This window comes from Rana temporaria, chromosome 8 (genome assembly GCF_905171775.1).
Source record: "Rana temporaria chromosome 8, aRanTem1.1, whole genome shotgun sequence".
In the NCBI taxonomy this organism is placed as follows: domain Eukaryota; kingdom Metazoa; phylum Chordata; class Amphibia; order Anura; family Ranidae; genus Rana; species Rana temporaria.
In genome coordinates this window covers 16891607-16918004 of record NC_053496.1, presented here as the reverse complement: position 1 = coordinate 16918004, position 26398 = coordinate 16891607, and the positions used below count along the sequence as shown (strand labels likewise).

At 52.0% G+C, this 26398-nt stretch overlaps 2 protein-coding genes across 3 annotated transcripts in view; both read left to right on the top strand.

The window, feature by feature from the left end:
- The window catches only part of CPXM2 (carboxypeptidase X, M14 family member 2), a 185152-nt gene that overhangs the window by 127071 nt on the left and 31683 nt on the right, over positions 1-26398 (top strand). The gene's annotated exons all lie outside the window — the stretch shown is intronic.
- On the top strand, positions 1198-6987 carry LOC120946711. Of its 2 annotated transcripts, XM_040361345.1 has the most exons (3): positions 1198-1817; positions 5440-6082; positions 6842-6987. In XM_040361345.1, exons 1-2 carry the CDS (start codon positions 1316-1318, stop codon positions 6033-6035), a joined length of 1098 nt encoding a protein of 365 aa, XP_040217279.1. In that variant the 5' UTR covers positions 1198-1315; the 3' UTR covers positions 6036-6082; positions 6842-6987. The 2 variants fall into 2 exon arrangements, with proteins under 2 accessions (XP_040217279.1, XP_040217278.1); XM_040361344.1 differs by having other exon boundaries at positions 5440-6987.

Genomic DNA, 26398 nt, shown 5'->3' with positions numbered 1-26398 from the left:
CTCTAAGTCTGTTTTTGCTGCACTTCTCTCTTTTGCCACTAGGTGGCTGGGTACTTGGTGGCATTAGATAAGACAAGGGCAATGCAAGGTCAGATTAGGAGTATATGGGGTATCTCAGCCAATGGGCAGGGGTTTTCTTAAATCCCTTGACCTCCCGGGAGAGCCTATATATTTGGGTGGAGTCAGGTGATCTGTGTTCTGTGCCATCTGGAAGGCTGTCTGGGTGGACGTGAACTTGAGCTGCTCGGGCTGCTCGGCCAGAGCTTGGGCCTATCTCGGGTACATCTAGCTGCTAGGCTGTCTGAGGGTCTATCCAGAAGCAAGAGAGCAGCGTTGGGATTGCAGTCCAACCAGAAGTGACGGTTCTGCCAGCCGGAGAACCTGTTGTGGTTGGAGGTAGAGGGGAAGCTGTTGCCACTAAGGGGCCAATCACCTTATTACCAGGGACCACAGTGAGTAGCTGAAGCAATTACTGGAGCAGTATTCCCACCAACCGAGGACGGCAAAGAATCTGGAAACTTCAGCAGGTTTCAAGCCAGGGACCGAGTGGGCCAGTGGGGTGAAGCTTGAGAAGTATCTGGAGTGCCAAGCCAGGGACCCAACGGGGGGGGGGGGGGGTGACGCTTGAGAAAGATGCTACAGTGAAGATTGGAGTGAATCATCTAGACAAGTTCGTAGCTGCAATGCAATGGAGGCGGAGGACAGCATGACAGGGTGTAGGGAACTTAGGTGTAGAAAGGGTTAAAGTTAGAGGGGGTGGTTAATAGGATCCTAGAAATTAACTATTGGAGGAGGTGAGGAGAGGGGGAGGAGAGTTCAGTGAGCTAGGTGATGCTGGAGGAGGGGCAGCATCAGTCCGGGGGAAGAAGCAAGGAGAGAAGTCCTGCAGCCTGTCTGTGTGTCGGGTCAGCGCTCTGGGTCATCTGTGGAAAAGGCAAGGAAGGGAAGAAAAATGTCAGAGGTAGCCGGGTTGTTAGCGCAGCTTCAAGCTGTTGCGGAGGTCCACGGCGCGGACTGGCTGCAAAGCCAGATCACCGCCACTCTGCGGGGGGTGCAGCAGGCCCCGGTCGGGTCTAGGCCTGCTTCAACGCGCGCGAGGCGGTCGATACCGCCGGAGCGCTTTAGCCCAGATAATACCCCCAGGTCACAGCGTCGGGTGCGGAGTCCCAGTAGGCCCCCGTCGGGCCCCCCCGCCAAACAATCTCAGTCTGCCACTGCACGGGCGGGGGGCGGGGGGGCGGGAAGCGCGCAGCGCGGGGGAGCCTCTCGGGTGCCCAGGCCTACCTCCCCTGTGTTGGTGCAGGCCCAGATTCACATGGCTGTCCCCGGTGGCGATGTTCCGGTCGGGGGGGCGGCCCGGCGTGGGAAGGACCCTCAGACAGGCGCCGGCCTAGCTCGGTCCACAGGCGGCGGCCTCGCACGCGGTGGGGATGCGTTCAGGGATGCAGATGGAGCGACACCAGGCCAGTCACGTCAGTCGGGAGGTCCCGCCTCCAGGCACCGTTCGGAGTCTGGGAGGGTTGACCGGAGGGGCAGTGGTGCTCAGGCTGCAGCCGCAGTGCTGAGGGATGATCTGATTGAAGAGTTCAGCAGCGATGGAGACGAGAGCCCTCGGGGGGTGGTGGCTCCCATACCTGTCACAACGCCAGCTGTGTCCAGAGGTCGGGGAAGGAGTGAGGAGGTTCGTCAACGACCACACGGGCAGGCGGCGACCGGTTCCAGCAGCAGTGAAGAGGGGGAGCTGCCGGAGGACCCCGCGGAGGATGGACGTTATGGGAACCTGTCGGCTGGAGGACCTTCACGGCCGCGCCGAACCGGTAAGACTACATCTAATGTGGTTGCGGGGGGTAGGGGTGGGGTTAGTGCGCAGGACATTAGTGGGGGGGGTGGCGGTGCTTAGTCCCTCAGGGGAGGGGGGTGTGTGGGATGCCTTACGGGAATTGTTACGTAGGCTAGATGGGGGTGCTCCTCAGGTTGCGAGCCCGCTGGGTCCTTGGGTCCCCCCGGTGCCAGTACCCCCCCTCCCGGTTCCTGCCCCCGCCGTTCAGGCGCTGACAGCGGTAGTTGTCCCTCCCCCGGTGCCGGCGAATCCAGGGACAGGCGTGGCAGGGACACAGACGGACAAGGACGGCGTGGGAACGGCGGCGGAACGCAAGGACAAAGACAAGGACAAGGACGGGGACAAGGTGCGGCTGGATGACGCGGCTAGGGGGGAAATTTACATTTGCTTTGAAGGGCCGTTGGGTGCCCATCTTAAGCCAGAGGTGAGGGAGAAAATTCAGAAGGACGAGTTTGTGGAAATATTTTCCCTGCTCCCGTTGGAAAAATTTCACCTCGACCGGGTGAAGCCGGACGAGAGCAAAAAGGATGAGGAAGAAAAACGTCGGTATAGGCTCATTCCGCGGACGTTTACGAATTGGCTACAGGCGTTTGCGATTATGGCTAGCGTGATCGGGGAAAGGGCCCCCGAGAAATGCACGGCCCTATTCTGTTACCTTGATGCCATTCACGAAGCGCATAGGGTGTACGGGGGTCTGGCGTGGTTGAGGTATGACGAACAGTTTCGTCAGCGCAGGGCGGTGCGTCCCTCCATCCGCTGGGACCATAAGGACATTAGCCTGTGGATGAGGTTGATGACCTCGACCAGGGCGGCGGGCCAGTCCTTTCCTGGGGGGGCCGGCGGCGCTTCCTCCGCGGGATCGCCGGCCCTCAAAAAGAAAGGGGTGTGCTGGCAGTTCAACGACGGAACCTGTCGTTTTGGAGGATCATGCCGCTTCAAGCACGAGTGCTCAGGGTGTGGTGGGTCGCACGCGTTCAATAGGTGTTTCAAACAGGGGAAGCGGGCCGGAGATGGCGCTGGAAAAGGGAATGACGCCGGTGAGACTGGAAAGGATGCTGCCTTTTCTAAGTAAGTATCCGGACAGGGCGGCGGCGCGTTTGCTAGAGCAGGGGTTCGGGGAGGGTTTCGTGATTCCGAGTTCGTTGGCGGAGGTCCCTCCGGTGGCGGACAATTTGCGGTCAGCTCTGCGACATCCGGGGGTGGTGTCGGCTAAGCTGGCCAAGGAGGTGGCGCTCGGCCGGATGGCCGGCCCGTTTCGGGAACCACCTGTGGGGGGTTTGGTGGTGTCCCCGTTGGGCGTAGTTCCGAAGAAGGAAGTGGGTCAATTTCGGATGATACATCATCTGTCGCACCCAAAAGGGGGGTCGGTCAACGATGGTATTGATCCGCAGAGTTGTGCGGTTACCTATACATCATTTGATGCGGCGGTGTCTTGGGTTAGAAAGTACGGGAAAGGGGCTTTGATGGCAAAGACGGATGTGGAGTCCGCCTTCAGGCTGTTACCGGTGCACCCCACTAGTTTGCGTTTGCTGGGGTGCCACTGGCAGGGGGAGTATTTTGTTGATCGTTGCCTGCCGATGGGTTGTTCCATATCGTGCGCTTTGTTCGAGACGTTTAGCTCGTTCTTTGAATGGGCGGTCAGGGAAGTGGCGGGGGTGAATTCCGTCATCCACTATTTGGATGACTTCCTGTGCATAGGACCCCCGGACTCCCGCTGTTGCGGGGTTCTGTTGGGTACGGTACAGTATTTGGCGGACCGTTTTGGGATCCCCTTGGCCCCCGACAAAACGGAGGGCCCTGCGTCTGAGCTGGTGTTCTTGGGGATCACCATTGACTCGGTGGCGATGGAATGTAGGCTACCAGAGGATAAGGTGTTGGCTTTGAGGAGGGAGGTCAGTGAGGCCCGGGTGAAGCGGAAGATTCGATTGAAGGAGCTCCAATCCTTGTTGGGGAAGTTAAATTTCGCGTGTCGGATTATTCCCATGGGACGCATTTTCAGCCGAAGGCTTTCAGGGGCCACGGCAGGGGTCCGGGTGCCAAACCATTTTGTGCGCCTGACCAATGAACTGAGAGACGATCTGAGGGTTTGGGGAACGTTCCTGGACTCTTTCAATGGTCGTTCGATGTGGCAGACGGGGCCGGTCAGCAACGCCGACCTGGCTCTATTTACCGATGCGGCGGGGTCAGTGGGCTATGGGGCCTATTTCAACGGACGGTGGAGTGCGGAGCCCTGGCCGGAGTCTTGGAGGGCAGCAGGGTTCCTCCGGAACCTGGTGCTGCTGGAGTTGTTCCCCATCGTGGTGGCGATGGAATTGTGGGGGGAGTTCTTCAGGAATAAAAAGGTGCGCTTCAATTGCGACAACATGGGGGTGGTGTGGGCGATCAACAGCATATCGGCATCCTCGCCCCCGGTGATTAGGTTACTGCGGTACTTGGTACTTAAGTGTCTCAAAGTGAATGCCTTGATATATGCGGTGCACATTCCTGGGGTGGATAACAGATTGGCGGATGCTTTATCTCGTTTCCAGTGGGCGGAATTCCGGATCCTGGCGCCAGGGGCAGAGGGGCAGGGGGAACCCTGTCCTCAGAAGTTGTGGGACATTGCACTGGAGTCGCCGCAGGATTGATTCGGCAGTCGATCAGCGAGGGAACGTGGCGAGCTTACTCTAAGGTGTGGCAGGAATGGTCCGCACTGAGGGAGGAGGTAGGAGGGTCGGAAGATCCAGAAGACCTGCAGTCGTTGGTCTTATACTTTGTGTGCTGCAATTACGAGAGGGGAACCTCGGGTGGCGCCATTAGCAAAAAGATGGCGGCATTGGCTTTTTTATTTCAGATGGCGGGCCTCAGGGATGTTACAAAATCCTTTGTGGTGCGCAGGGTGTTAAAGGGATACAGGAAGGGCAGTACTACACGGGATTCCAGGCGTCCGGTGTCGTTCGCGGTCCTGGGTACGGTATTGGGGAATTTGGAAAAGGTTTGCGCATCGCTTTATGAGCAGATACTTTTTCGGGCTGTTTTCGTTCTGGCCTTTTTTGGGGCGTTCAGGGTGGGGGAATTAGTTTCCCCCTCCAAGGTGGTGGGGGGAGGACTACGAATGCAGGACGTTAGGTGCCTGGAGGAATCGGTGGTGATTTGGCTTAGCCGTTCGAAGACGGATCAACTAGGTAGGGGCGTAAAAATAGAGTTGTTCCGGGGGAATTGTCCACTAACGTGCCCGGTTGAGGTGGTAAGGCGGTTTTTGGGCGTTCGCCCACAAGGGGGGGAGGCTCTGTTCATCCATCAAAAAGGGGAATGTTTGTCTCGGTTCCAGTTTACGGCGGTGTTCCGGAAATGTCTGAAGGAGGGGGGTCTAGTCCCGGGAGAATATTCGGCGCATTCGTTTCGAATAGGGGCAGCAACGGAAGCGGCAAGGGGAGGCCTGCCTGCAGATTCTGTAAAGCGGATTGGCAGATGGGAGTCTAATAGATATAAACTGTATGTACGGCCTCATTTGTTGTAAACAATGAGGTATCGGTGGTTGACAATGCTGATGTTAATGTTTTCGGGGGGTTTGTTTTTGGTCCTGCTGGGTATTGTTTTTCTCTTTTATGTCTTTACAGATCCCCAAGGTTGTCTGATTTGGATCCTAGGACATTCATTTGTGTTTTGGGGGGCAAGAAGGGCGGATGTCAAGCCTGGGGGGAGACAGCTGGGGGTGCCCAGGGAGGAAGGAAGGGTACGATGGATAGGGATTAGGGGTCTCATGTGGCAGAAGGTGTTACCCGAAGTTCACAGGGGGGCTAGCTTAGACAGGGCCCCGGACATTTTGGTGATACATGCGGGGGGGAATGATTTGAGCGTCCGGCCGATGCGCCAGGTGATCAAAGACATACAATGGGATATACGCCGACTGCGGGCCTCTTTCCCTGACCTGATCATTGTTTGGTCAGATATTGTGGCTCGCATGGCCTGGAGGGAGGCCAGGTCATTGGAGCGTTTGGATAAGGCCCGGATAAAGGTGAACAGAGAAGTGGGCAGGTTTGTGGTGCAGCAAGGTGGGATAGCGGTTCGCCATTCAGATTTAGAAGTTGAGACTTGGAGGTACCTGAGGGGGGACGGGGTTCATCTCAACCCGATCGGGATCGATCTTTGGGCTCTGGGATTGGAGGAGGGCGTTAGGAGGGCTTTCCTGGTGTGGCGGCGGGCCCAAGTGTGAGGTGGTCCCACTTGTGCCGCGGTGGCGGTGGGTTCCCCTGCCGTTTGGTAGAAATAGACGGTGGTTAGGTAAAAACGGTGGGGGGGCATAGTTACAGGGATGGTGTCTGCCTTGGTGGTCTGGTGTCAGTCTGGACCACCAGGGGAGAAGTGGGTGGGTCTGTGGTCAGCTAGGTCTTCGAGTCGGTAGTCGCGACTGGGGACATGTCGTTAGCTAAGAGGGTACCACAGGCCCAAAAGAGTGATCAGGGGTTGTCAGGGGGACTGACAACCAAGGTATGGTTAAAAGGTTTAACAATTGAGGAATAGGTTAAATATTTAAAGTTGGGTGATATATATATGTATATGATGGTGTATATATATATATATATACAGTTTTTGTATTTGTTAATAAAGGCCTACCAGGCCATTTTAAATCCAGCAGGTGTCAGTGTGATTATTGGGAAAGGTTTAATGTTAAGGGGTATATGCTTGTATTGGTTGGTGCGGTAAGTTATCCGGCTGCCCTAGTCAAGACAAGTTCGTAGCTGCAATGCAATGGAGGCGGAGGACAGCATGACAGGGTGTAGGGAACTTAGGTGTAGAAAGGGTTAAAGTTAGAGGGGGTGGTTAATAGGATCCTAGAAATTAACTATTGGAGGAGGTGAGGAGAGGGGGAGGAGAGTTCAGTGAGCTAGGTGATGCTGGAGGAGGGGCAGCATCAGTCCGGGGGAAGAAGCAAGGAGAGAAGTCCCACCCTCCCGCCCTAATTATAGGAGTTAGGTGGTTTTGACAGTACAGGATGGCGGTGGGTTCCCCTGCCGTTTGGTAGAAATAGACGGTGGTTAGGTAAAAACGGTGGGGGGGCATAGTTACAGGGATGGTGTCTGCCTTGGTGGTCTGGTGTCAGTCTGGACCACCAGGGGAGAAGTGGGTGGGTCTGTGGTCAGCTAGGTCTTCGAGTCGGTAGTCGCGACTGGTAGGGTGACCACATTTCCATACAGCCATTCAGGGACACCCCCCCCCCCCCCCCAGCAAGCAGCGGTCGGTGACATCACAAGGAGGCAGTGCCGCCATATGACGTGGCCGAGAGGCCCCGCCCCTTACCTATTTAAGCATTTGTTTCATGTATGGAAGCCCAACATTGCAGCCACTTAGATTCACAGAGTGTAATTGTTCTTGCGATGTTGGGCTAACATACATGAAACAAATGCTGTTTATATCTAAGGCACTAAAGTTGTATATAAAACCCTGTACTTTATACCACAAAAGAAATACAAATGACACAAGGGATCTGGGGTAAAAACTGCACATACACTGACCTACCCGACTACTACACTGACCTACTGTACCTGATTCCTACACTGACCTACCTGACCACTACACTGACCTTCCTGATCCCTACACTGACCCAATTGATTGCTGCATTGAAATACCTGACCACTACACTAACCTGATTCCTACACTGACCTACCTGATCATTACACTGACCTACCCGATTCCTACCCCGTCCATTGGGGGAGCATGTCAGATCCTCAGCTCTAAGGGACTAATGCTGGGACCTGTAATCCTTCATTAGGAGGATGAGGCCAGTGGCAGACTGGCAGTGCTGGGGGCATGGGTTAAGTGGCAGTGCTTGGGAAGGGATGGGATCACTAACTCTCACTTGCTGTCACCTGTTAGTGTCCATTTGGGAGGGGAGAGGGGCTTGGTGAGGGTGGGAGAAGGGGTGGGAGAGAGAGAGAGAAGGGGTGAAAGAGAGAGAGAGAAGGGGTGGGGGAGAGAGAAGGGGTGGGAGAGAGAAGGGGTGGGAGAGAGAGAGAGAAGGGGTGGGAGAGAGAGAGAGAAGGGGTGAAAGAGAGAGAGAGAAGGGGTGGGGGAGAGAGAAGGGGTGGGAGAGAGAGAGAGAAGGGGTGGGAGAGAGAGAGAGAAGGGGTGAAAGAGAGAGAGAGAAGGGGTGGGAGAGAGAAGGGGTGGGAGAGAGAGAGAGAAGGGGTGGGAGAGAGAGAGAGAAGGGGTGAAAGAGAGAGAGAGAAGGAGTGGGGGAGAGAGAAGGGGTGGGAGAGAGAAGGGGTGGGAGAGAGAGAGAAGGGGTGGGAGAGAGAGAGAAGGGGTGGGAGAGAGAGAGAGAGAGAGAGAGAGAGAAGGGGGGGGAGAGAGAGAGAGAAGGGGTGGGAGAGAGAGAGAAGGGGTGGGAGTGAGAGAGAGAAGGGTGGGAGCGAGAGAGAGAGAAGGGGTGGGAGAGAGAAGGGGTGAGGTAGAGAGAGAGAGAAGGGGTGGGGGAGAGAGAGAGAAGGGGTGATGGAGAGAGAGAGAGAGAAAGAAGGGGTGATGGAGAGAGATAGAGAGAAGGGGTGGGAGAGAGAGAGAGAGAAGGGGTGGGAGAGAGAGAGAGAGAAGGGGTGGGAGAGAGAGAGAGAGAAGGGGTGGGAGAGAGAGAGAGAGAGAGAACGGGTGGGGGAGAGAGAGAGAAGGGGTGATGGAGAGAGAGAGAGAGAGAGAGAGAGAGGGGAGAGAGAGAGAAGGGGTGATGGAGAGAGAGAGAGAGAGAGAGAGAGAGAGAGAGAAGGGGTGGGAGAGAGAAGGGGTGATGGAGAGAGAGAGAGAGAGAGAGAGAGAGAGAGAGAAGGGGTGGGAGAGAGAGGGGGGTGGGAGAGAGAGAGAGAGAGAAGGGGTGAGAGAGAGAGGGGGATAGGAGAGAGAGGGGGATGGAAGAGAGAGAGGGGGGGGGGTGGTGAGTGAAATTGAACCCCTAAGCTGGCCTGCAGTCCTTCCTGTACCCCCTGTCCCAGCCCCTGTCTGTGGGTAGGTGTGTGTGATGTATGCACCTACCTCCAGACCATCCTTGTCCTCTCTGTCAGCCTTGATGATAGGCACAGCTGGAGCAGACGTTGGGGGAAGGTGTGCAGGCTCTGGGAGGATGTCACTGCTGCTCAGGTCTTCTCTCACTCCCGTGCTGTTCCTTCCAGTCAGCCTCCTGCTTCTCCCCGGGGCTCCACTCTCTGTTGTCCTCAGGTGATGATGCTGCTCTCCCTCTCACATCAGATGCTGTGTGTCCCTCTCTGGTATGTCAGGGGCAGCCTCGGAGCTCAGCTGCTTTGGGTCCCAGGAGGCAGACAGAGCAGAAGCGCGGAGGAGGAAGTGAAATCCTCCCGCGCTTTCAGTTCTGAACAGAGGGGGTGCACTGCAGCTGTGATGTCACTGGTTGCTACAAGCCAAGCGGCTGTAGCAACCAGTGAGCACAATGAAAGTCAGGTGGAGGTGGTTCTGCATGCCGCAGACAGCGCTACCGCGGCTCAGACTCTGCTGAATTCATAATGACTTTACCCAGTGCTTCATTCCGGGACATTGTATTGTCCCGGAATGAAGGCATCCGGGACCAGGGACACAGATGCCAATTAAGGGACAGTCCCGGGCAATCCGGGACACGTGGGCACCCTAGCGACTGGGGACATGTCGTTAGCTAAGAGGGTACCACAGGCCCAAAAGAGTGATCAGGGGTTGTCAGGGGGACTGACAACCAAGGTATGGTTAAAAGGTTTAACAATTGAGGAATAGGTTAAATATTTAAAGTTGGGTGATATATATATGTATATGATGGTGTATATATATATATATATACAGTTTTTGTATTTGTTAATAAAGGCCTACCAGGCCATTTTAAATCCAGCAGGTGTCAGTGTGATTATTGGGAAAGGTTTAATGTTAAGGGGTATATGCTTGTATTGGTTGGTGCGGTAAGTTATCCGGCTGCCCTAGTCAAGTCTAGTAAAAGAGAGACCTTGAGCTCAGTGGGTTGAGGAACTACAAAAAGTGGAAATGAAGGAACTGTTACACCTTGTGTTAGAAACTGTGAGGCCCCGTACACACGACCGAGTTTCTCGGCAGAATTCAGCCAGAAACTCGGTCGGAGCTGGATTCTGCCGAGAAACTCGGTTGTGTGTACACTTTTCAGCGAGGAAGCCGACGAGGAACTCGTCGGGCCGAAAAGAGAACATGTTCTCTTTTTCCTCGTTGTTCAATGAGGAAAGTCGGCCCGCCGCCACACTGAACTCGACGAGGAACTTGATGTGTTTGGCACGTCGAGTTCCTCGGACGTGTGTACGGGGCCTTAAAGACTGTTGCCATAGGCGACAGCATTCCTACACATGCAGATGTGGCATCTAGCTTAATGCCTTTCCCTGCGTGGCTGTCTTCCTATAGAAGTCTCGGAGTCTGCCAATTAACATTGCAACTGCTTAAGGGTGTCCTGGCCCTAACCCTCTCTCCCAAAGTTCTGTTTAAGAGAAATACAATCTCTTTGCATTCAAGAAGTGTCTGGCGCCCATGAATCTAGCTTGCTTTATACCCACTATGCCTCACAACCCACTCTGTACGGAAGGATGTCAGCAGTTCTCATTAGACTAGAGGAGGCCTGGGACCTTGCTACACAATAAAGTGAGATGTTACTACTAATGTAGTTCTACCCTCATATTTGCTGCTGTAAGGGCTCATTCACACCAGCTGCACTGGGTGATGTTGCTAGCACAGCACCAATGCAAGAACAAGGTAGCTTGCTTTGTGTCCTATTGCATAGGATGCATTAAGGTGAAAAAACACGAGGGCTTACAACCCCTTTTAGTTTTGGTACGGTGCATCAATTTAGATTTTTGTTACATTACACTACAGTACATGCCAAGGCAAATGTGTGTGTAGCGCCTGGTTACTTAAAAGGTACCGGTGCTAGTCAAATTTAGAGAAGGATCAGAGTGTTAACTGACTCTGATCCAATTATTATGTTTTAAACTGGTCTCTGTCTCAGCTTGGCTATGCTGTGGGCTGTCTATTGTTACTGGGGTGTAGTTCCTACCCCAGGACAGTGGGTGGCAGCAGTGGAGTCGAGGTTTGTGTGCTCTTCCCCAGCAGCCTATCAGGAGGGTTCAGCCTTGCTGTGCATGCTGGGGGAGGGTATTTATGGTGCAGACGCCATTAGTCTGGGTTCTTCTTCGCAGTGCGGCACCCACCTTTAGGGTGACTGCGCATCACGGCGCCCCGGCGAAATAGCCTTCCAGGCCGGGGTGCGCATGCCACGCGGAGTTCCTGGTTTCCGGGACCATGTTGGTCCGGAACACTTGGTCGACTGGGTTCCCAATCCTGAAGATCCCAAGCGGGATAGGTGTTCGGTGGGGAGTCCATCTGAGGAGAGCCAATGAGAGGCTGGCGATCCAATGGGGTCTCGACAAACCACCAGGGATCAAGGTAGCCGGACACTGAGAGACTGGTCACCTCTCAGTCGGTACCTGAAAACCATCTGAAGGAGTTCCAGACGCAATTCTATCAAGGAGGATCATCTCCGTAATCCGCACAGTGATGGAGCACTATTGATCTTTTATTGAAAAGAATCAAGCAACCAATTTTATACAAAAGTAAAAAACAAAACTATAGTACAAAACTTCAAACATAAATCTAAGGAATACACATCCAGGTTCAGAATATATACAATATATACACTATACACCACTACCAAAACATTACTACAAAACTATTTACACAAAGCAGCAGAGAGGGCCTAAGAGGCACAACCCGTCACCTATGTACGCAGCCATTTATCAAAAATGTATCAAAAAAAATAATCTAGGGTGATAAGAGACAGACAGCCGCACCCGGGAAAGAGACTCCTGGCAGTCAGGGAGGCTTGAAACCCCTCCATGCCTTCAGCCAAGCCCCCTGACCCCGCTTGTCTCTCTCAAGCCCCCGAATCTTCCCCACCTCATGCACAATGTCATACACCACCACCTCAACAGGAAGGATTTTTTGCCGAATGCTGACCTGACACCGTGCGTTCCAGGTGAAATAACGGACCACTAGGCTAACTAAAAAAAGTGTATCCAAACAAAAACCTCCACCGGTACTGAATGCTCCGTACACCCACTCGGCATAACCCAGCCTGGAGAGGAAAGGAACACCGAGCGCCCGCCCCACCTGTTTGTACACTTCTATGTTAAAAGGGCAACGAAGCAGAAAATGGTCCATAGTCTCCTCCTCACCTGCACACTCCTCCCGAGGACAGCTACGATCCACCCCACTGCGGAATTTCAAATTGCCCCGAACATAGAGCCTCCCATGGAAGCACAACCAGGCCAGATCCCTAAATTTAGGAGGTATTCTATCCAAATTAATCAGTCTCAACCCCGCCCTCAAAACTGGGCCTGGGCAATCCCTTAAGGCCAGTGGGTCATGAAAGACTTCGCTCAAGACTCGACTCATAAGGTCTTTCCTCGGAACCAGTCTGAGATCTTCAGCCGACAATCGCCACTGCCGCAGTAACTTCAGGCACGGAGCTACATAGGCTGGAAGCTGACCACGATGACCCCTGCGATTCTTCACTTGGCCACCTTCTTCCCAAAGTCGCAGAAAAGGACTAAACCAAGATCTAAATATGCCTGCCCATCCAGGAGGTTCCACTGCAAGCATACTACCAATGTTAAACTTGAGAAATAGCAGTGAAAAGAAAAGAACTGGGTTGACCATACCTAAGCCACCCTCCCTCCTGGATAGGTAGGTGACATTCCTCTTGATGGGGTTCAGTCTGTTCCCCCACAGCATCCGGAAGAACACACTACTGACCCTAGCATAGAGAGACACTGGCAAGATGCAGACAAAACTGACATACAAGAAGATCGGAATCAGGTAAGTCTTAATCAGATCAACCCTTTCCCTCATAGATAACTTCCATCTCTTCCAGTTGACCACCTTAGCATTGGCAATTTCCAGTCTGCCTTCCCAGTTTTTGAGGCCATAATCGCCGGGTCCAAATTCAATGCCTAGTATCTTAATTCTTTCCCGGGGCACTGGAAAGGTGTCCGGGAGATCAAACCCCTCACCTTCCTTTCCCATCCAGAAAACTTCGCTCTTTTCCTGATTGATCTTGGAGCCTGATGCTTCAGAATACCGTGATGTCAGAGAGACCACCTCCTCCGCTTCATCCGTCCCAGTGACAATCACCGATACATCGTCCGCATAAGCAACAACCCTCAATGGCGGCTCACCCGGGAGACCCACTGGTACCCCACACAACATGCCGCTTTCTAGCCTCCTGATGAAGGGGTCGATTGCAAACACATAGAGCAGGGGACTCAGGGGACAGCCCTGGCGCACCCCGGAGCCAACCTCAAAGGACTGCCCAACCCAACCATTAACAAGAGGGAAGCTTTCTGCCCCCTTATACAAGACTTTCAGCCAATCAACAAAACCACCCGGCAGACCGTACTTACTAAGGAGCAACCACAGGTACTCATGGTTAACACGATCAAAAGCCTTTGCCTGATCCAATGTCAGCAAATACTTTCCCCAGCCTGCAGCCCTGCACCGCTCCAAGGCCTCCCGGACAGCTAACACCGCTGTGAAGGTGCTCCTACCCTGGACCGAACAGTGCTGATGGCGAGAAAGCAAAGACTCTGCTACTGACGACAGGCGCCAGAAAAATATCTTCGCCAGTATCTTTCTATCGACATTAAGAAGGCTGATGGGGCGCCAATTCTCAATCATCGAAGGATCTTTACCCTTTGACAGAAGAATCACAGCCGAGTGCCTCATGGAAGGGGATAGCACCCCCTCAGCAAGACAACTGTTAAAAACCTCTACCAAATGTGGGGCCAGAATAGACTTAAAGGCTTTGTAGAACTCAGCCGTCAAGCCATCCGGTCCGGGTGACTTTTTGATGGCAAGCTGTTCAATTGCCCTCATCACCTCTTCAACTGTGATCTCCTCTGTCAAATTCATCAATGGAACATCTCCACCATTTAGACCTGGAGTAGAGTCCAAAAAGCTTTCCATCTTGTCACGGTCAAGCTCTTTCCTTCCAAGAAGGTCGGCATAAAAGGACCTCACGACCTCCAGAATCCCTGACCTGGACTTTGTCACGGAACCTGTACTGTCCTTAAGGCCAACGACCGCTTTAACAGCTACACCTTGTTTGCAGTTCTGGTAAGGGTCAGGCGAGTGGTACTTCCCATAGTCCCTCTCCAGAACCAAAGAGGCATGCCGGTCATATTGACACTTCCTGAGAAGGAGTTTCACTTCGGAGATTGCCCCAGGATCTCCTCCTCTCGAGACAAGAATATCCAGCTTCCTCCGCAAACGTTGGTAGGTCATGTATTTATTAAACTGTGTTCTATTGGCTAGGCCCCTGAAGAATCCAGCGATCCTCTTTTTGGTCAGCTCCCACCACTCAGCCTTGCTGCTACAAAAGTCCAGGAGGGTCACCTGTGCCTGAAAGAATTCCTCAAAGGATTGTCTAACATGTTCTTCCTTGAGTAGAGTCGAATTCAATCTCCAGATGCCCTTTCCCCTCTGAGGGGCGTCTGAAGCATTCAGGGCCACAGATAGCATACAGTGATCAGAGAACTCTACTGCCAGCACCACTGGGGGTGAGAAAGCAGAGGCCTCCTTCAAAAAAAACCTGTCTATCCTACTCTGACTATTACCACGATGAAAGGTGAACCCGGTGTCATCCGGGAGGTGCGCAATGTGCACATCCACAAGACCAGCATCCCTAACCATACTATTTAAAAAAACGCTATCATATCCCAGCCTGTCCTTGAAGGCCTTCCTGTCCTTGGGCCTAGTTACTGTATTAAAGTCACCTCCAAAGACCACTTGCCGGGATGTAAAAAGAAATGGCTTGATCCTTGTAAAAAGGCATTTCCTGTCCCACTTTGTGTGCGGCCCATAGATATTAATTAGGCGCAGGTCCTGCCCTCCCACAAGGACGTCTAAGACCATACATCTCCCAATCTCCACCTCAATAACCCGCCGGACAGTTACCATGCCGGTTTTAAACAACACCGCCACACCGCCGTAAGGCTCGGCCGCAAGAGACCAGTAAGATGGACCATACCTCCACTCTCTCTTGGCCATATGAATATCTGCCAAGGAGGTGAGCCTAGTCTCTTGCAAAAATAAAATTTCAGCATCTAATTGGCTGAACAAAAAGAAGGCCATAGAACGAGCTCTCACTGACTTAATGCTGGCGACATTTATTGTCGCCACTTTTAACGGAGGGGGAACCGCCATTTGGGTTATTGGGTGGATTGCTTCTTAGCTCCCCTCTGCTGCTCATCACCAGAAGCCTCCCTCTTTCTTGAGGCCGCCTCCAACTCCATCTCTGACTCAGAGCTCAGCTCTGAAGAAGCGCCAGAAGACGAAATGTCCCACCTAGAGGACCTACGACGGGTGGAGACATGCACCGGAGCTTCCCGTCCCCGTTCCGTCCTCACCGCCTGCTTCTTCCGCCGCCCAACCTTCCTTCTCTCCTCCAGGTACTTGAGGTCAGCCTCAGAGATGCCCTCATCCCTTGTTTTTTTCTTTGAAGCGACCTTTTTAGTACCCGCTATCACTCCTGATGGGGGGGGTAAACCCGACTTAACAGGGATAGACTTCTGGGGGGTAACTGACTCAGGGGGCACAGACTTGGAAGGTTCTGACACAAGAGGAGCGGGTACAGTAGGCTGGGGGGACACAGATACAGATACAGAAGGAGTACTTACAGACACAGAAGGGGTGGTCACAGGAACTGGGGAGGGAACTGGGGAGGAAACCGGGGAGGGATCCTGAGCAGGACCAGGGGGGTCGGTCACCGCAGCGGAGGATGGTACACCAGGGGCCTCCCCCTCCATCCTGTCCAGCCTTGACATCTCATCCACTACCTCCTTCTCCATATTGTGCCAGGCCTCAGGGCATCTGCTATAAGGGTGGCCAAGTCGCAGGCACAGGTTGCACCTGATCTTCTGGGTGCAGTCCTTGGCCATATGACCCTGACCCCGACACACTGAGCATATCAAGGCCGAACAGGAGGAGCTAAGGTGCCCCCTCTCTCCACAGCGGTGGCACAGCTTCGGCTGACCAGGGTAGAACACAGTCATCCTATCCCTCCCTATGAAAGCCGAGGAGGGCAGGTGACGGACAACATTTCCATCCCTGGCCAGCCTGACCGTTACCGACCATCCCCCAGTCCAGATGTTACGCTCATCTAATATTTTACTGGGTTTGGTCAAAACCTCCCCGTAGTTCCTCAACCAGACCTCCAGATCCCTGGCAGGGACGCTCTCATTGGTGAGGATGATAGTGATCTTTTTTACTGTTGACTGCTGCGAAATCGCAACTGGGGCCAGACTTTCCCATTCGGGTCTTGACCTGCACCGGGCCTCATATCGTTCCCAGAACAGGTCAAGACCCTCTGGCTTGGTGAAACTGACTGTATACTCTCGCGTCCCTGACACATGAATAAAAGCATAGAGATCGTTAACCCCAAAACCCATTTCTAGAATTAAATCCACCACTGCACGCCTTGCAGGGGGGATTGCACCACCCTCCCATTTCAAGATGACAACATTACGTCTTGGGCCCCCAGCAGAAGCCAGAGACCCAAGACCATATCCCGGGGGGCTCGAGGTGGTAGCTCGTAGAGGAGAACCCTGCTTGGGGGTGGAGCTGCCAGGGACAGAACGCAACACCAGAGCAGAAGTGGGTTTATTGGGGCCAAGACCCCACACTGAAGTCACTTTATCTGCATGAACAGAGTTAGTATTGTCCATGCCACCTGAAATGGGACCATTGTCCATCCCACCTGAAATGGGACCATTGTCCATCCCACCTGAAATGGGACCATTGTCCATCCCACCTGAACTGGGATGATTTTTATCAGTCACACACACATTCCCATCAGGAACAGTCACTGTTGCTGCTGCAGTACCAGCTGTGTCCTGATGCTGCGCTGTGGAGTCCTGAGCAGCAGTGGGGTAATCAGCTCTGGTCTCAGCATCAGGAGGGTTAATGGGTTCTGCTGGGACTTGCAGTTCCTTCACAGAAATGTCATTTTTTAAACGTGTCTCTTGCTGCATTGCAGCCTCAGCAGGCACATTATTACTGCATACAGTGTGATTATTAGGCACATTATCAGTCATGGTGCTAGATGGTACAAACACAGTCTTATTCACAACATGGGGCTTAGCTGGCTTTACTTTATCAGGTACACCATCTGCAATATCTTCATCATTGAAAACCATCCGATCCCCCCGCACAGGAGACTCCATTACCTGGATCACCCTCAGCATGCCTCCTGAGTCCTGGGAAGGCATTGGGGTGCTTACCTCTCCCTGGGGGGGCAGGGGGTCAGAACTGGGGGTCTCCTCCTCCTCCACCTCCATCTTTGTCACCTTTGCAAACCTCTTGTCGTTGCAGAACTTTTCCTTGAAAGGACCATCCCTTCCTTCCATTATGGCCACGATGGTCTCCTGGTGGTCCACACGGACCTTGGCCAATTGGATCTCTGGATCCATGGATCCGCGTTTCTGGCTATGTAAGCCTTCACGTTGCCTTCTCAGGCGCTTCAGCTCCGCACGTAGCTTGTACAGCTTGTCCCTCTCCCGGTTTAGGACTTTTATGCCGGCCACCACTCGCTCCCGAATGGCCTCCGAGCCTTCATCCACACCAGGGGCAGAGAGATCACAAGCTGAGGCTTGTAGAGGGGCAGATGGCCCAGGAGATGGCTGAGAGCCTCCAGCAAGGGAGGCCCCGCTGCCCTCCATGGCTTCCCCAGAATGGGGCCAGGAGAGCTGGGAGAGATTTCCAGGCAACTCCCTTCTCACACAGCAGCTCCAGACACACCTTCCTCCTCACACACCTGTGCTCCAATGATGGGTGGGGCACTATTCCTCCCACTGGCACCAATGAGGGGGCACTATTCCTCCCACTGGCACCAATGAGGGGGCACTATTCCTCCCACTGGCACCAATGAGGGGGCACTATTCCTCCCACTGGCACCAATGAGGGGGCACTATTCCTCCCACTGGCACCAATGATGAAGCACTATTCCTCCCACTGGCACCAATGATGGAACACTATTACTCCCACTGGCACCAATGATGGAGCACTAATCCTCCCACTGGCACCAATGATGGAGCACTATTGATCTTTTATTGAAAAGAATCAAGCAACCAATTTTATACAAAAGTAAAAAACAAAACTATAGTACAAAACTTCAAACATAAATCCAAGGAATACACATCCAGGTTCAGAATATATACAATATATACACTATACACCACTACCAAAACATTACTACAAAACTATTTACACAAAGCAGCAGAGAGGGCCTAAGAGGCACAACCCGTCACCTATGTACGCAGCCATTTATCAAAAATGTATCAAAAATAATAATCTAGGGTGATAAGAGACAGACAGCCACACCCGGGAAAGAGACTCCTGGCAGTCAGGGAGGCCTGAAACCCCTCCACGCCTTCAGCCAAGCCCCCTGACCCCGCTTGTCTCTCTCAAGCCCCCGAATCTTCCCCACCTCATGCACAATGTCATACACCACCACCTCAACAGGAAGGATTTTTTGCCGAATGCTGACCTGACACCGTGCGTTCCAGGTGAAATAACGGACCACTAGGCTAACTAAAAAAAATGTATCCAAACAAAAACCTCCACCGGTACTGAATGCTCCGTACACCCACTCGGCATAACCCAGCCTGGAGAGGAAAGGAACACCGAGCGCCCGCCCCACCTGTTTGTACACTTCTATGTTAAAAGGGCAACGAAGCAGAAAATGGTCCATAGTCTCCTCCTCACCTGCACACTCCTCCCGAGGACAGCTACGATCCACCCCACTGCGGAATTTCAAATTGCCCCGAACATAGAGCCTCCCATGGAAGCACAACCAGGCCAGATCCCTAAATTTAGGAGGTATTCTATCCAAATTAATCAGTCTCAACCCCACCCTCAAAACTGGGCCTGGGCAATCCCTTAAGGCCAGTGGGTCATGAAAGACTTCGCTCAAGACTCGACTCATAAGGTCTTTCCTCGGAACCGATCTGAGATCTTCAGCCGACAATCGCCACTGCCGCAGTAACTTCAAGCACGGAGCTACATAGGCTGGTAGCTGACCACGATGACCCCTGCGATTCTTCACTTGGCCACCTTCTTCCCAAAGTCGCAGAAAAGGACTAAACCAAGATCTAAATATGCCTGCCCATCCAGGAGGTTCCACTGCAAGCATACTACCAATGTTAAACTTGAGAAATAGCAGTGAAAAGAAAAGAATTGGGTTGACCATACCTAAGCCACCCTCCCTCCTGGATAGGTAGGTGACATTCCTCTTGATGGGGTTCAGTCTGTTCCCCCACAGCATCTGGAAGAACACACTACTGATCCTAGCATAGAGAGACACTGGCAAGATGCAGACAAAGCTGACATACAAGAAGATCGGAATCAGGTAGGTCTTAATCAGATCAACCCTTTCCCTCATAGATAACTTCCATCTCTTCCAGTTGACCACCTTAGCATTGGCAATTTCCAGTCTGCCTTCCCAGTTTTTGAGGCCATAATCGCCGGGACCAAATTCAATGCCTAGTATCTTAATTCTTTCCCGGGGCACTGGAAAGGTGTCCGGGAGATCAAACCCCTCACCTTCCTTTCCCATCCAGAAAACTTCACTCTTTTCCTGATTGATCTTGGAGCCTGATGCTTCAGAATACCGTGATGTCAGAGAGACCACCTCCTCCGCCTCATCCGTCCCAGTGACAATCACCGATACATCGTCCGCATAAGCAACAACCCTCAATGGCGGCTCACCCGGGAGCCCCACTGGTACCCCACACAACATGCCGCTTTCTAGCCTCCTGATGAAGGGGTCGATTGCAAACACATAGAGCAGGGGACTCAGGGGACAGCCCTGGCGCACCCCGGAGCCAACCTCAAAGGACTGCCCAACCCAACCATTAACAAGAGGGAAGCTTTCTGCCCCCTTATACAAGACTTTCAGCCAATCAACAAAACCACCCGGCAGACCGTACTTACTAAGGAGCAACCACAGGTACTCATGGTTAACACGATCAAAAGCCTTTGCCTGATCCAATGTCAGCAAGTACTTTCCCCAGCCTGCAGCCCTGCACCGCTCCAAGGCCTCCCGGACAGCTAACACCGCTGTGAAGGTGCTCCTACCCTGGACAGAACAGTGCTGATGGCGAGAAAGCAAAGACTCTGCTACTGACGACAGGCGCCAGAAAAATATCTTCGCCAGTATCTTTCTATCGACATTAAGAAGGCTGATGGGGCGCCAATTCTCAATCATCGAAGGATCTTTACCCTTTGACAGAAGAATCACAGCCGAGTGCCTCATGGAAGGGGATAGCACCCCCTCAGCAAGACAACTGTTAAAAACCTCTACCAAATGTGGGGCCAGAATAGACTTAAAGGCTTTGTAAAACTCAGCCGTCAAGCCATCCGGTCCGGGTGACTTTTTGATGGCAAGCTGTTCAATTGCCCTCATCACCTCTTCAACTGTGATCTCCTCTGTCAAATTCATCAATGGAACATCTCCACCATTTAGACCTGGAGTAGAGTCCAAAAAGCTTTCCATCTTGTCACGGTCAAGCTCTTTCCTTCCAAGAAGGTCGGCATAAAAGGACCTCACGACCTCCAGAATCCCTGACCTGGACTTTGTCACGGAACCTGTACTGTCCTTAAGGCCAACGACCGCTTTAACAGCTACACCTTGTTTGCAGTTCTGGTAAGGGTCAGGCGAGTGGTACTTCCCATAGTCCCTCTCCAGAACCAAAGAGGCATGCCGGTCATATTGACACTTCCTGAGAAGGAGTTTCACTTCGGAGATTGCCCCAGGATCTCCTCCTCTCGAGACAAGAATATCCAGCTTCCTCCGCAAACGTTGGTAGGTCATGTATTTATTAAACTGTGTTCTATTGGCTAGGCCTCTGAAGAATCCAGCGATCCTCTTTTTGGTCAGCTCCCACCACTCAGCCTTGCTGCTACAAAAGTCCAGGAGGGTCACCTGTGCCTGAAAGAATTCCTCAAAGGATTGTCTAACATGTTCTTCCTTGAGTAGAGTCGAATTCAATCTCCAGATGCCCTTTCCCCTCTGAGGGGCGTCTGAAGCATTCAGGGCCACAGATAGCATACAGTGATCAGAGAACTCTACTGCCTGCACCACTGGGGGTGAGAAAGCAGAGGCCTCCTTCAAAAAAAACCTGTCTATCCTACTCTGACTATTACCACGATGAAAGGTGAACCCGGTGTCATCCGGGAGGTGCGCAATGTGCACATCCACAAGACCAGCATCCCTAACCATACTATTTAAAAAAACGCTATCATATCCCAGCCTGTCCTTGAAGGCCTTCCTGTCCTTGGGCCTAGTTACTGTATTAAAGTCACCTCCAAAGACCACTTGCCGGGATGTAAAAAGAAATGGCTTGATCCTTGTAAAAAGGCATTTCCTGTCCCACTTTGTGTGCGGCCCATAGATATTAATTAGGCGCAGGTCCTGCCCTCCCACAAGGACGTCTAAGACCATACATCTCCCAATCTCCACCTCAATAACCCGCCGGACAGTTACCATGCCGGTTTTAAACAACACCGCCACACCGCCGTAAGGCTCGGCCGCAAGAGACCAGTAAGATGGACCATACCTCCACTCTCTCTTGGCCATATGAATATCTGCCAAGGAGGTGAGCCTAGTCTCTTGCAAAAATAAAATTTCAGCATCTAATTGGCTGAACAAAAAGAAGGCCATAGAACGAGCTCTCACTGACTTAATGCTGGCGACATTTATTGTCGCCACTTTTAACGGAGGGGGAACCGCCATTTGGGTTATTGGGTGGATTGCTTCTTAGCTCCCCTCTGCTGCTCATCACCAGAAGCCTCCCTCTTTCTTGAGGCCGCCTCCAACTCCATCTCTGAATCAGAGCTCAGCTCTGAAGAAGCGCCAGATGACGAAATGTCCCACCTAGAGGACCTACGACGGGTGGAGACATGCACCGGAGCTTCCCGTCCCCGTTCCGTCCTCACCGCCTGCTTCTTCCGCCGCCCAACCTTCCTTCTCTCCTCCAGGTACTTGAGGTCAGCCTCAGAGATGCCCTCATCCCTTGTTTTTTTCTTTCCAGCGACCTTTTTAGTACCCGCTACCACTCCTGGTGGGGGGGGTAAATCCGACTTAACAGGGATAGACTTCTGGGGGGTAACTGACTCAGGGGGCACAGACTTGGAAGGTTCTGACACAAGAGGAGCGGGTACAGTAGGCTGGGGGGACACAGATACAGATACAGAAGGAGTACTTACAGACACAGAAGGGGTGGTCACAGGAACTGGGGAGGGAACTGGGGAGGGATCCTGAGCAGGACCAGGGGGGTCGGTCACCGCAGCGGAGGATGGTACACCAGGGGCCTCCCCCTCCATCCTGTCCAGCCTTGACATCTCATCCACTACCTCCTTCTCCATATTGTGCCAGGCTTCAGGGCATCTGCTATAAGGGTGGCCAAGTCGCAGGCACAGGTTGCACCTGATCTTCTGGGTGCAGTCCTTGGCCATATGACCCTGACCCCGACACACTGAGCATATCAAGGCCGAACAGGAGGAGCTAAGGTGCCCCTTCTCTCCACAGCGGTGGCACAGCTTCGGCTGACCAGGGTAGAACACGGTCATCCTATCCCTCCCTATGAAAGCCGAGGAGGGCAGGTGACGGACAACATTTCCATCCCTGGCCAGCCTGACTGTTACCGACCATCCCCCAGTCCAGATGTTACGCTCATCTAATATTTTATTTGGCTTGGTCAAAACTTCCCCGTAGTTCCTCAACCAGACCTCCAGATCCCTGGCAGGGACGCTCTCATTGGTGAGGATAATAGTGATCTTCTTTACAGTTGACCGCTGCGAAATCGCAACTGGGGCCAGACTTTCCCATTCGGGTCTTGACCTGCACCGGGCCTCATATCGCTCCCAGAACAGGTCAAGACCCTCTGGCTTGGTGAAACTGACTGTATACTCCCGCGTCCCTGACACATGAATAAAAGCATACAAATCATTTACCCCAAAACCCATTTCCAGGATTAAATCCACCACTGCACGCCTTGCAGGGGGGATTGCACCACCTTCCCATTTGAGGATGACTACATTGCGTCTTGGACCCCCAGCCGAAGCCAGAGACCCAAGACCAAATCCTGGGGGGCTCGAGGTGGTAGCTCGCAGGGGAAAACCCTGCTTGGGGGCGGAGCTACCAGGGGCAGAGCGCACCACCTGAGCGAAAGTGGGTTTATTGGGGCCAAGACCCCACACTGAAGTTACTTTATGCTGTACATTGTCCACATGAACAGAGTTGGTATTATTGTCCATCATATCTGAACTGGGACCATTGTCCATCACATCTGAACTGGGATGAGTTTTATCAGCCACACACACATTCCCATCAGGAACAGTCACTGTTGCTGCTGCAGTACCAGCTGTCGCCTGATGCTGCGCTGTGGAGTCCAGAGCAGCAGTGGGGCAATCAGCTCTGGTCTCAGCATCAGGAGGGTTAATGGGCTCTGCTGGGACTTGCAGTTCCTTCACAGAAATGTCATTTTCTGAACGTGTCTCTTGCTGCATTGCAGCCTTAGCAGGCACATTATTACTGCATACATTCTGATTATTGGGCACATTATCAGGCATGGTGCTAGATGGTACAAACACAGTTCTGTCCACAACATGGGGCTTAGCAGGCTTTACCTTATCAGGCACATTATCTGTTATGTCTTCATCATTGAAAACCATCTGATCCCCCCGCACAGGAGACTCCATTACCTGGATCACCCTCAGCATGCCTCCTGAGTCCTGGGAAGGCATTGGGGTGCTTACCTCTCCCTGGGGGGGCAGGGGGTCAGAACTGGGGGTCTCCTCCTCCTCCACCTCCATCTTTGTCACCTTTGCAAACCTCCTTTCGTTGGAGAACTTTTCCTTGAAAGGACCATCCCTTCCTTCCATTATGGCCACGATGGTCTCTTGATGGTCCACACGGACCTTGGCCAATTGGATCTCTGGATCCATGGATCCGCGTTTCAGGCTATGCAAGCCTTCACGTTGCCTTCTCAGGCGCTTCAGCTCCGCACGTAGCTTGTACAGCTTATCCCTCTCCCGGTTTAGGACTTTTATCCCGGCCACCACTCGCTCCCGAATGGCCTCCGAGCCTTCATCCACACCAGGGGCAGAGAGATCACCAGCTGAGGCTTGTAGAGGGGCAGACATGCCAGCAGATGGCCCAGGAGATGGCTGAGAGCCTCCAGCAGGGGAGGCCCCACTGCCCTCCATGGCTTCCCCAGAAAGGGGCCAGGAGAGCTGGGAGAGATTTCCAGGCAACTCCCTTCTCACACAGCAGCTTCTCACACACCTTCCTCCTCACACACCTGTGCTCCAATGGTGGGTGGGGCACTATTCCTCCCACCGTCCCCAATGAAGGAACACTATTCCTCCCACTGGCACCAATGATGGGACACTATTCTCTCCAATGATACCAATAATGGGGGCACTATTCCTTCCACTAACACTAATGAGGGGGCACTATTGCTCCGCCTAACCACAGGTATGCTGTGCAATTGTTTCACTCCCACAGGCCACCACGCTTAAGGCATTATCTACTCCCACTGGCCACAGTCCGGCCCCCACTAAAGTCTGAAGGACAGTAAACTGGCCCATTGTTTAGAAAGTTTGGACACCCCTGCTGTAGAGCATACAATGCACTGTAGCACATAAGAATTCCATGCAGCTAGGGAAAAAAGAATAAAAGCAAACACTGCAATGCATTTTATCCATGCATCACAAGCGCATGTCAACGCGCATTTACAACGCATAACCGCTAGCTCACTTTAGTTGCACAATAATAAGTGCATGGGTGCGAATGAGCCACAAACTTGCCTTCATAAGAAACACTGGTATTTACTCAATGCATTATTCTTCCTCCTGTTACCGGCCTTCCCGAGGGCTCTTCCAGCAATGGGTGGTCATGGGGATAACAACGTACACAGTTAATTCATTCCACACATTACAATGCTTAACAAACCAGAAAAATCTAATAAGACAAAGGATCCTTGTATTTTATGGGGCCACCTGTTGAGCCGGCATAAATTAGCTGCGTTCTCGAATCCAAGCAAATAACAGACTCAATGGAAACTTCAGTCGATAACCATCTTATTTACATTTAATGGTACAGTAAATGGCGGTTATTAAAAACAGCTGTGTGAAAAATCAACAAAGACACAATAAACATACCAACAACCCAACTGGGTTTAATTATAAGTCCTCTGCATTAGATATCTAGACGCTCTTTGCTGTACATAGTCCATAGATGTGTGTTGGGGACGAGAAAGATTTCCCAAGCACGTTAACAGCAGAATAAAAAGTATATACAGTGGAACCTTGGTTTACGAGTAACGAGGTTAGGGGGCATTTTGAAAGACGAGCAACTTTTTTGTGTTTTGTGTTGCGAGTCCTGTCTTGCAAAACAAGCAGAATTCAATCTAATGAAAATATCGTAATTGATTTTCTTTCAAACTGTAATGGACTCCGCTTTTCTCGGATAGTTTTACTGTCTTATTACTGCTTTTGTATGGATATATACAGGGCCGGCCCTATGATGGGACCGGGTGGTACCATGGGTACCAGGCAGCACTTTTAGGGGGGCAGCATACTGATGCCCACCAGCCCGTTCCGCCAGTTCCGCTACCCAAATAAAATTGATGTCCTTTTTTTCCCACAAATAGAGCTTTCTTTTGGTGATATTTGATCACATCTGTGTTTTTTTTTATTTTTTGTGCTATAAATATATATATTTTTTAACTTTTTGCTATAATAAATATCCCCAAAATTGAGAAAAATAAACTATTTTCTTCAGTTTAGGCCAATATGTATTCTTCTACATATTTTTGGTACCAAAAAAACCCCCACAATTAGCGTACATTGATTAGTTTGCGCAAAAGACATTGTGGCTGCCGGCAATTCACAGATCCCTTTATACTCCTGGATTCATGTATAGAGCCATGGCAGGTCCTTTTATACGCCTATATGCATGTACAGAGCCATGACAGGCCCTCTTTATACATCTATAGAGCCATGACAGGCCCTCGTTATACTCCTTTATACATGTATAGAGCCATGACAGGTCCTCTTTATACTTCTTTATACATGTATAGAGCCATGACAGGTTCTCTTTATACATCTATAGAGCCATGACAGGCCCTCGTTATACTCCTTTATACATGTATAGAGCCATGTCAAGTACTCTTTATAGTCCTATATACATTTATAGAGCCATGACAGGTCCTCTTGATATTCCTTTACATGTAAAGAGTAATGACAGGTCCTCTATATACATGTATAGAGCCATGACAGGTCCTCTTTATACTCCTATACATGTATAGAGCAATGACAGGTCCTCTTTATACTCCTTTCTACATGTATAGAGTCATGACAGGTCCCCTTTAGTTATCATGATATAAAATAATGAATGTGGGGGCCTTTTGGTTGGCGTGATTTTTTTTTCTGGAGAGGGGGGAGGAGGGGCAGCATTTAATTCTTGGTCCCAGG